This window comes from Ambystoma mexicanum, chromosome 1q (genome assembly GCF_040938575.1).
Source record: "Ambystoma mexicanum isolate Mex_15411 chromosome 1q, UKY_AmexF1_1, whole genome shotgun sequence".
Taxonomy (NCBI): Eukaryota; Metazoa; Chordata; class Amphibia; order Caudata; family Ambystomatidae; genus Ambystoma; species Ambystoma mexicanum.
In genome coordinates this window covers 237484933-237501843 of record NC_090922.1, presented here as the reverse complement: position 1 = coordinate 237501843, position 16911 = coordinate 237484933, and the positions used below count along the sequence as shown (strand labels likewise).

The 16911-nt window shown below is 42.8% G+C and overlaps 1 protein-coding gene across 1 annotated transcript in view; it reads left to right on the top strand.

The window, feature by feature from the left end:
- PRPF31 (pre-mRNA processing factor 31) overlaps positions 1 to 16911 on the top strand; it is a 571659-nt gene that overhangs the window by 49892 nt on the left and 504856 nt on the right. Inside the window, exon 3 of the mRNA XM_069637987.1 lies at positions 2908 to 2968. Within this exon, the coding sequence (XP_069494088.1) occupies positions 2908 to 2968 (61 nt within the window). The remainder of the gene's footprint in view (positions 1 to 2907; positions 2969 to 16911) is intronic.

Below are 16911 nucleotides of genomic sequence, written 5' to 3'. Positions count from 1 at the left end.
AACAACAACAGGTCAGGGGAGAGATTCTGGGGTGAAGCAAGCGATTAGTTTAGCCCTGGTGGGCCGAGATGGGGTAAATGTGGATGAAAAGAGGACTTTGTGTGAGCTTTTAGGCCCTTGATCGTTTTCAGCTCGCAGTGCGTTAGATTGTTTAGGCCCCAGAGCCACATTCCTGGGTTCGCTGACAGGCCAGACCCTAGGCCACTTTGTACCTCTGCACGACCTTGGCCCCTTTTGTGTTTAGTCGGTTTTGTCCATCCATCGTAGGGAAGGGGGTTGTCGTGCTAGACCTGGAAATTGTTGGGTAAAGTCTAGAAAGGGAGCCCACGTTTGGGAGAATTTATCTCTGTTTCCGAGTCGTAGGGCAGTAATTTTTTCGGCTGCAATTATGTCCCAACATTTTGTCCACCACATTTGTACAACTTCTTAGTTTTAAGGGTAGATTTATTTCCTTTAAAGTCAATTAAGGATGAGCCATTAGAATGTGTTTCAGAGGAAGGTAGTTTACTTAAGGCAATATTTCTGATTTCCTTTCCATTAAACCTTCGGGAGTAGGGGGATTTTTAACCTGAAATACCTTATAGGGTTTTTTCTGTTACTAAGGTCTGTTCAAGTTTAAAGGCATTTGCATTCAGAGCCACAGATCCTATGTGGTTCAGATACATCATAATGACAAGCCATTACCTGCTCTGGTAACTTTAAAAGATTCTCCCTTTTTGAAAGGACAAATACCGTCTCATCCCACAGGATCTCCTCACCACCCTGGACCTTGTCTCCTCCCAGGTGATCCTCCCGCAGCACACCACCCCCAAGGTTAGGATTAGGCAGCATCTGCTTGTCCCTGGCCCCCTGGGAGGAGACTTTTATGAGGGTTTCAGTGAGGGATCCGTAGGATTCTTCACTGGAGCTTACGTCGCAACCAATGCAATTCCTCTCCTTACCACTAGTACAGCCAAAGGCACAGTTACAGGAACCGTTCAGACCATGAAGGCCTGCTCTGCAGCCTGAAAATAATTGTCTAAGCATTGTATCCACCTTGAGGACCTTTAGTAACTGAAGTACAAATTGGGGAGCCCAGCATCTCTCCAAGTCATGTGCCTACCAATACATGCCTCTGCAGCCCAAAACCTGGTCCCCGGTCTGACAATGTGGCAGAGAAGCTGCAACAGAGGAAGACCTCGAGCGACCGCAACCTGTCGACCTACTCAGGCAGGAACTCATTAGTGTATGGCAATAACGATTTCTTTGTCAACATTGATTACGTTGTCACTGCTGATGGCGAAACCAGAAGAGCACCGGCCCAGAGATTTCCACTCTGGTTGAGATCGGGCCGTTACATAATACCATGGCTAAGGCTGAGAAAACGTTCTACTTGCTCCCCAGCGAACAGAGAAACAGAAAAGACGGTTGCTTGCACCAGTGACGAGAAAAGGCAAGTGTCTGTACCCATTATAGAAGACCTTTGTTAAGATGGCCCTTTGGCCTTGCAGAATCCCTTCACTGACAAGGCCAAAAGAGACATCCTAAACAAAATACATAGAGCTCCTACCAATGCCCCGAAGGTGACCAAACCAAGTGTGGATTCAGTGCTGTCTGCAGCTGCTAAATAGAGGTCGACAAATTCACTCTTACCCTGCACTGTCCCGCCAGTCGGTGCAGGCAGACCATTTGATGCCTTTTGGTAAACTGGTTATTGCTACAGCTGCTTCAAGCATTAAGACTGCAAATTCTCTGTGCATCCTGGACAGATGCAACCAATAGCTGTGGTTTTTAACTTGGTCCTCTTGCATTCCGTTCAGATGATTCTTTTCACCCTCTTCAAAGAAGGTTATAGTGCATTCAACCATGCTATATCAATGACCATGGATTTAGCTGACGCAGGTTTTCTCAAATGAGGAATGGAGTGGTTCTCCAGTCTATGCTAGTTGAGGGCTACAAACTACAAATGTCAGACCTAAGATTCAAACCAAAGTCATTGACATGCTCTTCAGAGAAAACCTTTTCGTGGAAGGCCGATGACATTACTGGCTAACAAAACCTGATCTAGATGGGTACAGCCAGGTCATTGGGGTCTGTACAACAGATGTCAGTTCTTTCGATCTAGAAATCATTTATCGAGATCCGACAGTGACTCCAGTTCGCCATATCACTCCCAGTTTTACAGGGCATGGGAGAGCAGTAAAAGTCCTGTCATGGAGACAATGGGTGAAGGGGGGGGGGGCATCGCATGCCAGAGAGCAATTGCAGGGGTGGGGTCAGCTTGACTGAGTTAATCGGTCTCTTCCCCAACCCCCTCTTCACTTCCTCTTTACTTCCTCAGTCCGTCATCTTTCATACGTCTGTTGGAGAAAATAAGACCACTAGGTGGTTCCATGATCACAACCACCAAGCATGCCTTCCACCTGCAGAGTGGAAAATCGTCTAGAATCGCTAAAGGGAGAAGTAGAGGTGCTGAAAGAAGCCATAGAGCCAGTTCCTCATTGTCCAAGAAATTGGGGAGTCTATTCAAGTTATTTTGGTTTGCAAGAAATCCTCTCCAACCTATGGTTCCCTAACACAGTCCAGATTACTCTTCAGAAAGATCCTGGGAAATGTTTGCAAAGGAGATTTTCCCTGTGTCCTTGGACATGGAGGAAGCCCCATTCCTCGTTTCCCTTCGCGTCTTTCTTAGCTTGTCATGCTTATCTACAGCTATCCTACTAACCACCACATCGGTACCAGGACCCCATGCACCAAGAAGGCATACAAATATCAGAAGACGTGATATGTAAAACCTGATGCCATCAAATTACCTCATTTTAATGTGTTCTTCCATATAGACCTTATTCAACATGTCTAATTCTCTTATGTAATACATTGTTTCAGGTACCAAGTATGGTGTTTTTTTTTTGTTTCCTCTTTCTGTAGTTTGCAGAGATCCTAGTGAAGATAGAAGAGTATGTTCGGAAGCATGCCAAGGGTGCAGAAGGTAACCCCCCTCTTAATGTCAATTCATCCTTTCCTTTCTGGCACTGCCCAGAGAAACCTGCAGTGCAACTAGTTGTCCTTTGTTTCTAGCTGATGTTCCAAAGGGGTATGTAACTGGCCAAGTCAAATGTCACATGGAGGGACTCCATATTCAGCCAGTCTGCTAGCTTTTCAGCAACTGTAGCTTTGCACCCGTGGACTTATATGCTTGCTTGTCCCAAGTATAAATCGGAATGTGTGCTGTATCGCACACTGTTCAACAGTTTTGGTGATTAGCCTGATGAGCAGGCATCTATTGCATGCAATACATCTCGACTTTGGGGTAAAGGTGGGTTGGAGCTGGGTAAGGAATATGTAGGGGGGATAAGTTTGGTAGAGGTTGGGATGGTTGGTATTTGCGGTGGGGGTTTCTGTATGGTGGGGACGCCTGAACCCCTGTAAAATGTTTCTCAGTACCTGCAACTGACAATATCCAGACCTGATTTGTGTAATAAAAACTTGAATAAACTGTTTTTGGAAAGAAAAGTTTGGAGCAGTTTCATATAATGGTGGTATTTGGCAAGAGTATTTGTTAATGGAAAATAGTACTTGAGGGTATCCATTGAGGTTCAATGTACTTTGACCGTATGACCCATCTGAGTTGGCAAAGGCAGACTGTTTTGGTAAGTTTGGATTGGGTTGGTGCAGTTCTCTATTAAGAATGAGGGCTGTTGTCCTGTATTCCATGCCTTGATGTCATAATTCCAAGAAAATTGTACACCATACGTTACTAGTGTTTTTTCAGAATTCCATTTGTGGGATTCATTTTGCTAACTGAGCCCCCTGAAACTTTTCCTGTTTTGGTTTCTTGACACATTAATATATATAAAAAATGTTTGGTTGCTTACAGTGGACCTTTAGTCATCCTATTGCCCTGCACCCTCCCTCCTACTGCGCAATTCGTTTTCAGTGTGCTGGCATCAGTAGTGCCCATATTGTTACCTGAGCATGGTTGCTCCAAGTGTTTTCGCACAAAGAAAGCATGTTTGGGCTTGTGGCAGCTGTACGTTTTTTGTTTTTTGAGCTACACCATGTTGTAGCCTTTTGACTCATTGGAAGCACCATGCTAACGGAAAAAACTAAATGGCTACCAATACATTTTTTTGTTTAAAGACTTCTAAAGCCAGCTATGTTTTTTGTTTAGACCATGACGAATAGCCAAAATGGCTGTTCTGCCTATGTAGTCTCAGTCACCAAAGGTAATTTGTGTTTCTGGTATCTTGTTTTAACTTGGATGAGGGTCTTCAAGACACCCACATCCTCATCTTTGTGGGTGTTTTTCAATCAATGAATGAATAGCGTTTGGTTGGGCCATCCTATTGTGATGGCAGCGAAAACATTGAAAGGTGTGTGGTTGTGGGTTGGTGGGCAGGGTTCCCCTGCTGCTGTGTTAGTATATATTGAGGGAGACGCTGTCCCCGCCATTCTACGCTTTGTTGCTGAAAACTTTGGAAATTGCTAGAAAGTTAGGAAATCCTTGAAGGTGCTGATTTGCGGGCTGAACCCAAGGTGGTCCTGATCCTGAATTCATGGCTATGCATCCCTGAGGCATCTTGCCTCAATATCTGCTTCCATCTGACCTGTGTTGAAACCTTTTTGCCTGCAGCAGCTACATCACTGAAGGTCCTGGATCTTTCATACTCACTGGACGGAAGGTGGGAGCCGCCTCCTGTCTGGCTGCATCCCGAGTGGACTGCTGCAGATCTGCCTCATCTTTTCTCTGTTGTGGGACATCTTTCCTTGGACTCCTACAGTTGCTCCTCATCATGGGTCTGTTCCTGCGGTCTGTGCCAAGTCCTTCATCTCCGCCTCAGCTGCCTGTATTGTGCCTTAAAGGGTCACCCCTGTGCCACCTGTTGCTGTGATCATGCCCTTCTTCTTGGAGTATTTGAAGTGGGTTTAACTGTACTGGTTCTGCCCCTGCCACCTCCTGGACTTTGCTGACACCAGAGACACAAACTGGTGTACAGCCCCTGACAAACGGACCTCTGTACCCACATTTTCTGGGCTTTCCTCACCATCCCATCAGCTCGGGTAGCATTTTCAGTGTGCTTTGACCTCCATTGTGTGTTTTCTTCATCGGGATTCTGTTTTTGTGAGTGCAGTGCTTTTTGCAGGTCCCCTAGACTGCAACAGTTTATTTCAGTGGTCTGGTGGTGATCTACACTGCAGCAATCCCTCAGCAGGCCTCAGTCAGACCCCATGGGTCTGCTTCAGATCTAGTGTGCTCTTCAGGTGGTGCTTTCTGCCTCCTCCACTTTTGTGCACCTCTTTTGTAATAATCAGACGTGAACTATTGAATTTCTCCTGTTGATTCCTGTGAACATACATTCCTGAAACTGGTCAACTTGCCAAGTAGTTTGTTTTTGACTAGTTTGTTTCTGCTTTTGATTGTGAGTAGGTTCGTGTCTAGACCTGTAATACATAGCTTGATCTATATTTACTTCTACATTACTTGATGATAATGTATTTTAGGGCAGTTATGCTACTGCCCTTGAGTGCGGGCTGTCAATAGTACAATTTGGAGTGGAAGAAAAAGGTGTCCAAGTGCAACCAAAACACGCTTAATGGGTAAGGTAATGGAGTGGTCAAGATTCAAAGTATAGAAAAGTACGGCAGGGGCTGGCTTTAATGGTAGCTGGTCAAGTCGGCGACTCCTTAGTGCAACCTAGCTACCGATTTTCTATTTCCTATTGTTTCTAATTAAAACGGATGATTTGTCACGTCTCGATAGAGGAAGCGAATATAGCCAGAAACCGCTAATAGTAACAGAAAAAGATGGCTCTTCAAGACTGCGCCAAATTGATGTTTTGACAAGTTTAGATTTTTTTGTCATGGGTTAGATCCCCTTGGTTCCTGTAAATGATAAACTCGCCATTAATGCGATGTTAAATTATCAAGGTCCGAAAATAACCCATTTATGAGTCAAGTTTTGGTATTCTATGAATAAAATCTTTGATGTATTGTTTAGCACATTTTGTGCTAATTCAAATAAGAAATAGCTGCCCCAGGCTGGCTGGAAAATAAGATGCATTCTCATCAATATATTCATGCGCGTGTAACATTGTCTTACAACATTTTCTTTTAACCCACTGTAAACGCGGCTAATCTGATGCCGCGGTTAACTTGAAAGTGCACGTTCGGAAACCCGATCCAAACTTTATCTTACATGCCTATAATGCATGTTCTGTGAAAGTTGTATAGATTAGTCTAATGGGAATGGATTCTGTCGTATCAGCTTACCGTGCTTGTAGTTCACAATCTCTTCCGCGTTGGGTCTTTACACTTGGGAGCCCGGCGCCATTGCCATAGTTCTGTTGTTCGGTTTCCATAATTACTGAACGCAAGGCTATCTCGTTGCTACCTGCAATGCGTCGTATACTCAATAGTCCTTTTACTATTTCCTAATTCTTTGTTTTGTAGCCGCCATTTTAAGGCGGTGTAAATGTGCAGTATAGTGTGCCTTTTTGACCGTGCGATAACTCGCCCCACAGTTGTATTAGTTCTGAATCGAAGTTAATTACTTATTGATTGATTCCAAAATATGTTCAATTACTAAGAGTAATTCTCATGTTACTACCCATACATTGGTGCTAGTCATGCGTAACTTGCTAAGGACCCCTGCTTCTGAGTCTGAACAGTGTGAATATTATAGCAGTGACTTGAACATCTAGTGCCCAGGATAAGGACACCTGTGCTTATCTTAATAATACTTGCATCATGTTTTCTCATCGGATATATATGCGTCGGCAAAGGATGTGCACAATATCTGTAATATAAGCAGATTCAACAATAGAAGAACAGGGGAATTTCCAACAATTGAAGTAGACATGAACTCTTATTATATATTATGAGCCTAACCATGAATAGAATAGTGGCATTAATATATCATCCTTTATACTTGTAGTTCTAAAGGAAGGATGCCATCTCATTATCAGAGTTCAGCCCGTCACAGTGGCATTCAAGAAACAAATGATTCTTGCTCCAGCTTGTCTCAATGTCATTAGTCTGTCGCCTCCTCTTTTGCCTTGAGAAATTTGTTGCAATCCTATGAATCGGATGGCTGCTTTGTCTGCCAATGATGAGCTAATGGGAACTTCAGGTCCTGGCTCCCAATTTTTGCCATATATTCTCGAATCCTTATGCAGAGCTCTTGGTACTGCCAATATACGTTTTGTGGCATTTACAAACCCATATACCACAAATTCAGTTATGCAGTTAATTCCCTGTTTGATTTTAAGTTTGTCCATTGATATCATGAAACTCCTTGGTTTGGGCATGTGCATACTTGCACATCGTGCAAATGCTGCGTTTCCTGAATCCAAGGTGGTCTGCTTCAAGCCATGTCTTGTCTCTTTTGTCTTTCAAATCCGGTAATAATGATGGACTCACAATCCTTATCAAAGTATCTGCTCATTTGAATATCATTGTTTGTTTTATTCCGATATAGTTCACAATATGTTCATCCAATCTGAGGAGGTACCAATTTTTCTGCAGGACTCTGCGTAAGACATGATGGTTCTGGCTGTATTTTGTATTAAATCCTACTTGCATTGTTTTTATTTCACCTTCCTTTTTATTCAAAAGAGTGTCTGATTGTTGCTTTCCCTTTGTAACATTATATGCTCTGTTATTATTCGCATATCCTCGTTTAAACCTGGTCTTCAACAGTGTACATTCTTCCTCAAATTTGTCATCTTTCTGGCAATTTCGTCTGGCCCTCGTGTATTCTCCAATTGGGATGTTGTCTATAGTTGGTCTGAAATGACAACTCTTAACATGTAACGTGGAGTTGGCTTCCGTTTCCTTTCTGTCCATATCTCCAAGATCTGACCTTCTGCATGGATTGTGAGGTCTAGGAAATGGATCTGTATTGCTGCATAGACCTGTAAATTCAATTCCAAACTCGTTGGTGTTCAATCAATTGGTGAATTTGTGAAATTCTTCTGTTCCCTCCCAAATGAGAAGGTACATAGTCAATGTATCGCATCCAGAGTCTGACCTTATCTTTGTAGTCTGGGTCTTTATACACAACATAGTCCTCAAACATACCCATAAATAAGTTGGCCTGTGCTGGGGCTTATCTCGTGCCCATGGCCGCTCCATCTGTTGGTATGTACAGTCATTGAATGTGAAGATATTGTGGTCCAAAGTCAATTGTAGCATTCCCTTGATCATCTGTATTTGCTGATAATGACGCAGAGTCTTCCTTAAAAGCATACTCCAATTCTACTGAGTATCCACTGACCCTCAGGGATTTGATCGAATGCCTTGTGAATCTTTCCAAACAATAATTTGTTTCTTGAATGCCACTGTGACAGGGCTGAACTCTGATAATGAGATGGCGTCCTTCCTTTAAAACGTCGTATAATATAACATTATATAATGTGCCTAACCATGAATAGAATAGTGGTAATAATATATCATAAGAGTTCATGTCTACTTCAATTGTTGAAAATTCCCCTGCTCTTCTATTGAATCTCCTTGTATTACAGATATTGTGCACATCCTGTGCCGACGTATATATCTGAGAAAACATGTAAGTATTAAGATAAGCACAGGTGTCCTTATCCTGGGCACTAAGCTGTTCAAGTCACTGCTATAATATTCACACTGTTCAGACTCGGAGAAGCAGGGGTCCTTAGCAAGTTACGCATGACTAGCGCCAATGTTTGGGTAGTAACATGAGAATTACTCTTTTAGTAATTAAACATATTTTGGAATAAGTAATCTTCGATTCAGAACTAATACAACTGTGGGGCGTGTTACTGCACAATAAAACAGGCACACTTTACTGCACATTTACAGCGCCTTATAATGGTGGCTGCAAAACAAAGAATTAGGAAATAGTAAAAGGACTATTGCATACATAACGTGTTGCGGTAGCAACGAGATAGCCTTGCATTTCGGTAACTGGATACTGAACAACATAACTATGGCAATGGCGCCGGGCTACCCAGTGTGTGAAGAGCCGACGCGGATGAGATTGTGAACTACAAACGCGGTAAACTGATACGACAGAATCCATTCCCATTAGACTTATCCATACAACTTTCACAGAACATGCATTATTGGCATGTAAGATAGACCAGTTTGGATCGGGTTTCAGAACGCGCACTTTCAAGTTTACCACGGCATCAGATTAGCCGCGTTTACAGTGGGTTAAACGAAAATGCAGTAAGGCAATGTTTTACGCGCATGAATATATTGATGAGACGTGCATCTTATTTTCCTGCCACCCTGGGGCAGCTATTTCTTATTTGAAATAGCATAAAATGTGCTAAACAATATATCATGACTATTTTATGCATATAATACCAAAACTTTAACTCATAAATGGGTTCTTTTTGGACCTTGATAAACTCGCCATTAATGCAATGTTAAATTATTTACAGGAAGCAAGGGGATCGAACCCATGACGCACACATCTAAAAATCCTTTGAAACTTAAACATGATAAGCAAACCTTCACGTTCTATCTGCAAGAATCAGACTTTTTTGATGATACGATCTATTCTCTGTGCAATTGCTAATCAATATCCCTATTCCCCCTTTTTCTCCTCCTCTCACTTCCCAACAATCCTCCCCATTGCCAACCCCATTTCTTCTTTTTGTTAATAATCAATGTATGGTCACGCTGCTATATACAACAAACATAATACTATCATTTGACAATTTGTGTTTTTTAAATATATGGTAAATGTGTGATTTATAATTGTTTTGGGCACATAATGTGATTATGAATGTTGAATAGATTACGACTATGCCCTGATTTGAAAAAGGCTGTTACCAGCCGAAACGCGTGTCATCAGCTCAAGGGCACCATACAGTGAATAAAATCGATTTATGAAAATCAACGAAGAACTTGTCAAAACATAATTTTGGTGCAGTCTCGAAGAGCCATCTTTTTCTGTTTTTTTTTTTTTTTGATTCAAAGTATAATTTATCCTAGACTCTTATAAAATCACCTATATATTTTTTTTTTTTTAGAATTGCATTATGTTTAAAGAACAGTCACAAATGTACTTGGGAACATTCGCCACATTGGAATAGTGTGTAAGGAAACTGTAAAATGGCATTCATTCTTCTTCACTTGGTACATAAAATACAGGTGTCCAAATGTTGACAGAATTCATTTTTTATGGATTCTCAGCCCACTTTGTATGACCCCTCAATGTTTGCTTTATCCTCCATTTTCTTTGGACCACTCATCTATTCATGGTGACCAGGCAGACTTATTCTGAACTTCCTTTGCCCTAGCAATGTTTTTTTGCCTTCGTTGCCCTTAAAGCACCCAGGCCCAGGGGTGCACCCCATTTTTGTCATAGGATGATGATCACCGACACATTGGTTTTAGGGAGTAGGCGGCTGGCAGCTGTATTTTTAGATTTGGCTTCAGCAGCGGTGCAAGCAATTTTACTACATTGGTAGCCTTTGGGACCAATGTGTCCTTCTCAGTCCTGCTGTCAACTATTTTGTAGTTGCTCTGCACAAAGGAAGTCCTAAAATACAAGATGGCCGTTCTGACCAGGTGAACACATCAGCCCACATACCACCCTCCATATTGGTTCTAACCAGTTTGACCAGTGTAGGTTCCTGAGCTCTCCTTCCTTTCTGGTGGGGGGTGGTCTAGGCTGAGTGGCAGTCCTTCTGACCAACCAGTATAGTTGCTACTTTGATACTTTGCTTCAGCCCCTTTTTGCAGTGGTACTTGAGGCGCTGCCTAGTCTCTCGCTCTTCTTTGGTTTTCTCGTGCTTTGTTGCGCTTCCTCCGCTTCTCTCTCGTTTGTCCCTCTGATTCTTCTCTCCTTCTGCAACTTGGAAGAAGCCGGTCTTCTGACAGAGCTTTCCCACTGGTTCCTGCCATTTTAAACTCACTTGGCCATACTGGTTAAGTGCAGTAGTTTTGGCATATACCAGTTTGGGTTTCCTGTTTTCAGGCGTCCAGTCTGTTTCCTAAATTGTCCTGCTGACCCACCTCATGCACTGTGTTGAGTCTTCCCTGCTGGAGCCATTTTCTAGACTGTTCACTGCAAGAGCTTGCCGCCTTGGTGCTGCAAAGTCAACACCTGGAAGGGTATTGGGACACAACACCCAGTCCGATCAGCTCCTTGGCACCTTCTAGAGTAATGCCAGCCGTTATCCCTGTGCTGGGATTCATTTTCACAGGTTCATCCATCTTCCTAGTGTCTTACTGTCTGTGTTTTTTTTTCCAATCCTAGCTTGAGGTTGTCATCGTAGTAAGGCTTTGTTCTTTGTGGTTGTGGGGTTTGGTGTTGCTCAGCGTTCAAGCCCCTGGCACCAGATCCTGTAAACCACACCTAGGAAAAAAGCCTGTGCTTACTAGGGTTGTTTTGTCATGCAGGAGCTATTTTTGGCTGGTATTTCCACTATGAGTACTTAACTTTGGGTACTGGGCTGGGCCATTTATTCCTGATACTTGCTCTTAGACCCTTTGGGTCTGGGATTGAGATTTTTTGGAGGGGAGTCTCAACCTCATTTACCATTCACTTGCATTAGGGGTTCCCCTGGGGCTTCTGGTTCTGCGACCAACCTCTGGATCTCTGTTGGGGTCTCATCTGGTCCTCCCCGTCAGTGTTTCCTGTGGAGTCAAATCGACTTGGCTCCATACAAGCGGATGGCCTATTCACTTTGTTCCATTAACCTCTGCGGAGCTTTCTTCTTGCCCTGGCACTCTCCTAAAATGACTTTGGGGTGCACTTAATTGCCCCTGGACACTTTCCATGTACCTAAAGGAGTTTGGAGAGCTATAAACCAAGAACTGTTTATTTTGTTTATGTATTTATTTTTTGTAATTATCAGGGATGTCTAATGTACTTTAAACTTCTTTTGAACTTTGTATGCCTAATTACATATAACAGAAGCTGGGGGGTAACACACAAACCAATTATACTGTTCAAGGGGAGAAGGGTACACCCCAGCAACCATGCTCCCTTTGTTTGCGATTATGGGTTTGAGCATTTTCATTTCTGCCGAATGCACCATGAAAGGGCATGCAGCATTTTATTTGTTATTTCTTTAGCGGTGCCAACTCCGAGAGGTTTTGCTATAACCCAATCGAGGTACGTGGATGAGCAGACCAGTCTTATTCTCGGGCGATGGTGAGTGTCGTCAGGGGCCCTCCAAGAGTACACACGGTATTGCATACAATAATTACATTTAGACCAACTATAAAAATACAATTATTTATGATGAGATTAATTTTCCAGTGTTTTGGAGGCCTAACAGGTTATCAGTAATATCGCACAACACTCGAACAAATATATATATACAGTCCCCCTAGGTTCAAATATATATCAAACTTTGTTACTGAAAGCCAGTAACTATTTTAGATATAGTCAGTGATGGCACCGGATCACAAGCCAACCTATCTTAAGCAATCCAAACTCTAAGATGAGTGGGACTTAAAGTCACAGCCACAATGTTTTTCACCAGAGGGAAGTCTCTGAAGGTATGTTTTGAAAAGCTTTTATTTATAATAGTTTAAAAGTTATACAACAATTTTACCAGAGGTCCATGTGTTTTCCTTTCTTCCATACCCAAGGGTAACTCGGGGGGCAGTATACTCTACCCGTGTTTGACAACCAAAAGGTGAGTGGAATGAAATCAGGAGACCAAGGTACTTGTTCCAATTTTATCCTATGACTGACAGATGGTGGTGGGTGGGTGGGCTGGGGATGCGGGGGGGACTGGGGGGTGGGGGGGGTTATGTTTGGACAGGCACACTTATGTGTACTTGCCCCCCTGGTTATGATTTTCAAAGATGCTGAAGGGGGGGGGTCGCTGGGGGCTTGATCTTCTGCCATTGGCTTGGGTGAGAGGTGCCCATGAGTTGCAGGTTCGAGGATTCTTCTGGTCGGACGCAGCTGTAAAATGCAACCTTTGCCAATGAAGAAATGCAAGAACCACCGATGCTGTCTTCAGGATACTTGACAAGTTGGGGGGGGTGATGTGAAGAATCCTGTGGATCCCTCACCAAAATCTTGCCTAAAGGTTACTCCCAGGTAACCAGGGGAGGGCGATGTTTCCTGATCCCAATCTTGGGGGGTGGTATACTGCAGGAGAATTACCTAGGTGGAGAAGATTCTGTGGAATAAGACAGTATTTTTCCTCTGAAAGGGATGCTCTTACCACGATGACGGAAGAGGTTTGGTTTATTGTCATTTTAACATCTCTCAACCTCCTAGTAAAAGTGAGATAAGGTTGGAACACAACTTATTATACCAGAAAACAAATGCCCTCCTCAATACCAAAGGTATACTACAAGGAAACCTGCAGTCCCTCTTTTAAAAATACTAAGGGAATTCAATCTACCCTTAGAAGTATACTAGAAGCAGAAAAATCTTAACTTCTAAAATTAACTACATGTCCCATAATCCCATAGGGATTGAGACGAAGAAGAGGGCTGAAGAGGCATGTAGAAGCAAAGGACAGGCAAGCAGGCCTAAAAGCCTTTATCAAGGTCAGGCAATTAATAGTAAGGCCTGCACCTGAAATCAATTGCCCTACTTAAGAGGCATAAGAGGCTGCAGCAGGAGCTGGAAGGCTGGCAGTAGAAGCAGAACAGCACAAGGCTGGCAGTTCATGAGTAAGTTCACCTAAGGGACGCCGGGACATGAGGAAAGTAGATTTCACCTGCAAGTTCTGAAAGTTGTGTCCACAAACTGTTTTTGCTGTGGTTGCACTGAGAGACGTGCCGAGATTGAAGGTCTTCCCAGGTATCTCTCGTGGTTGGAATTGCAGAGCTGTGATGGTGCTGCAACCAAGGCCTGTGTACAGAAGCAAGCCAAGGGACAGGGGAGTGCCTAAAGTGGTAGCAGGAGAAGTCCGGAAGTGGAAGCAGCCTGCAACCTTAGTGTTCCTGGAGCCCAATGAATGAAGCTCTGTGTTCAGGTTCACGCTGAAAACCTTGCTGACAACTGTTTCCAGCTTTATATTAACTCTCGTAAGAGTGGGAGTGAGTCGAACTGTTCATCTTTGTGAAGAGTCCTGCTGACAATGGAAATTTATTACGCGCACTTCTAGTACAAGCCAGAGTGCTTGCGTATAATCTCTTTTCCCATTGTTAAACTGTTTAACATTACCGGAGTGGTCGCCTGTTTCCAATTAGAAAGGGGAGCACTTTCCAAATCACTCAAACCTAAAGCTGACTTTCACATATTTTTACAAGACTTATTGCATGAGGGGGGCCGCATGTGAACAATGGTAGCATCCGACCAGAGTTTGAGTATAACTGTTAAAAGGGGGAATACAATCTCTTGGAGTTTTTTAAGTTTAGGATCTTCCTTAGAGTGGTCGCTTTTACCTGAATCTGATTCTTTTTTTAATATTGAGCCGGAACTTAAGTATTCTCTTCAATTACTTCTACATTTACAGAAGAACCAGCATTGCCCAATCCAGTAGGCAAATCCTTTCTATAGTGAAACCAGTCCTGTAATCTATCCACTTCCATTCTGAGGATGTTGCTAAAGGTCCACTGTCCTCTGATACAAGTGTGCCATTATTATCCAAAGCTGGAAGAGTGGTAATACAGTTTCAGGGTAGCTACTGGAACCAAGAAGGTGTGTATGAAGCTGGGTGCTTGTAAGAAAATAAGTCCAAAATATGTAGTGCTGAGGTTGCGAGAGGCAGACTGGAAGCAGTGGCAGATTATACTGGTTGCATTAAGACGGATGGAGGCAAAGAGGCTGCCATTTTCTTACTGCATAGGAAAGAGTGCCTTGCCTATCGAAGAGGTCTTTAAATTGCTTAACAATGAAGTACAAAGGTGAAGCTGAACTACCAGAACTGTGGTTGTGTGTAATCTTGTCAGTAAATATTACACTAAAGGTGGTTGAAGTAGTGGTGTACTGTGGAACAAAGTAGTCTGTTCCCACATTAACAGTAATAGAAGGGTGGTTGTCCGGAGGAAAGTAACACCCGAAGAAGCATCTTGACAATTCTACCAAAGACACTGCATAGGTCAGAAATACATGGGCAGTTGTTGAAGCAGAAGTTGTTTCTTTATCCTTTTGAACTGTGGCAAAACCTTGGAAAGAGGATGTCCAGGGTTACCATTGGTGCGGTTTTCTTGGCTGGAATTGGAAGGGCGGACTCTTCAACAGAAAGCTGAAAAACTGTTACCAGTGGATTTGTGTTTGGTTATCTTTTATTTCCTTGGTCAACTTTAAGTTTGGAACTTAAAAGCACTGGTTCTCTTTTCTTTCTGATATTTGGAGAAGTTGACTTGGGAAGGGACAGGTGAAGGTCATACAAATCACTGGTTGTTGGTTATTTTATTTGTTGCTTATGATTTACTTTGAATGTTTTGTTTAGCGTGATGGCCAGTTTTGTTTATGCCAAGAGTAATCCCCATAGAGCTTAGACTAGGTAGGGAACTCCCTGATGAGTAGGTTTAGCGTGGATTTATTTGCACAGTGAGTTCAAGTGACTGTCTCGGCACACAGGCTTTGCAGGCTTCTTTCCGTTGCAGTCCCATAAGCTACTCCAGGACAGGGTCCCTTGATGCTGGGATGCTGAAATTCGACCCACTTAAAAGTATTCACCCTTTAAAAGATTGAAGCATTCGACTGTGTCAATCAAGTTTGAAGAAATCAATTATGTATATTTGAAGAAATCAATGTAATATGTGAAAGTCTTAACCACGGTTTTATGTTCCGTGTAGGAATTGTTTCTTTCGTTTTCTTTGTGTCTGTTTACAATATTTCTATGTGCACGCAACACTACTACTGTCACATTGTTTTGGACTATTGGGAAATGCATGTTATGACTTTATGTTCAGTATGTTTAGTTTTAGCACATTGGTACAAAAATAAGAATTAATAAACATCAACAGATGTATTGGGCATTATGAGGAAGATGAAGGTGTAAATCTAAATTCTGATTTTGTCCTAAAAGGGAATTCTTTCCTCCGCCCCGCCCCCCCTTCGTATCCGTATGCCAAGTTAAAGGGTGTGTGTATATATATATATATATATATATATATATATATATATATATATATATATATATATATATATATATATATATATATATATATATATATATATATATATATACACTCTAGTTTTTAAACTAGATGTACATGTGTTGGGAACCAACCTCTGTATGAAATGAAATTCGGGAAGAAGGCAAATTGTGGCACGAGCTGGCGACCACCAAAGCTCTGGGCTTGAACGTGGAACAGCAACGCTTCTGACGAGTTAGCCCATGAGAGAGTTGGTCAGTCCACCAAGCAGTCCAGGGACACTTCCAAAGGCTCAAGGGCAGGATTCTCAAAGGCTTTGAGACTAGTTGTTCCCACTAGTCCAAGTGCTGAAGCACTGCCCAAGGTCTTCAGAGATCAGGCAGAGGGGCAGGACTTCACTGGGCTGTCTACTGGAAGGGATGCTGGGCCACTTCAGGAATCTTCTTCGGATCATCAGGCTGCTCGTCAAGGGATTCCTTGGTCCAACAATCTGAAGAAATGACTACAAAGGTTCTCTTCTTATTCAAAGTCCAAGCCCACCAATGGTAAGGATCTACACCATTCTAGTAGTTATCCAATCAGGGCCACTACTTGTCTCATTTGCCCCACACCTACACTTTCTTGCACCACAGATGTGGACTGAGACTAGACAATCCCACCCCTTTCCTGGGCCACACAAAGGCATCACTAGCCCATGAAAAAAGCAGCCTTCCTGAGCAAGTGCATCACCATTTAGAAGGAATTTCCAGACTTGTGATGGCAGGAAGAAGGCCAAACTACAAGAACAAGCAAGGGTCTTGTGGCACAGCCATTTTAGAGCACTAGCCACGTTTAGTAGTGAAACGAATATATGCACACCAACAATATTGCCGAAACGTTAATGTAACTTCTGCCACCAGCTTGTCTTTAGATTCATAA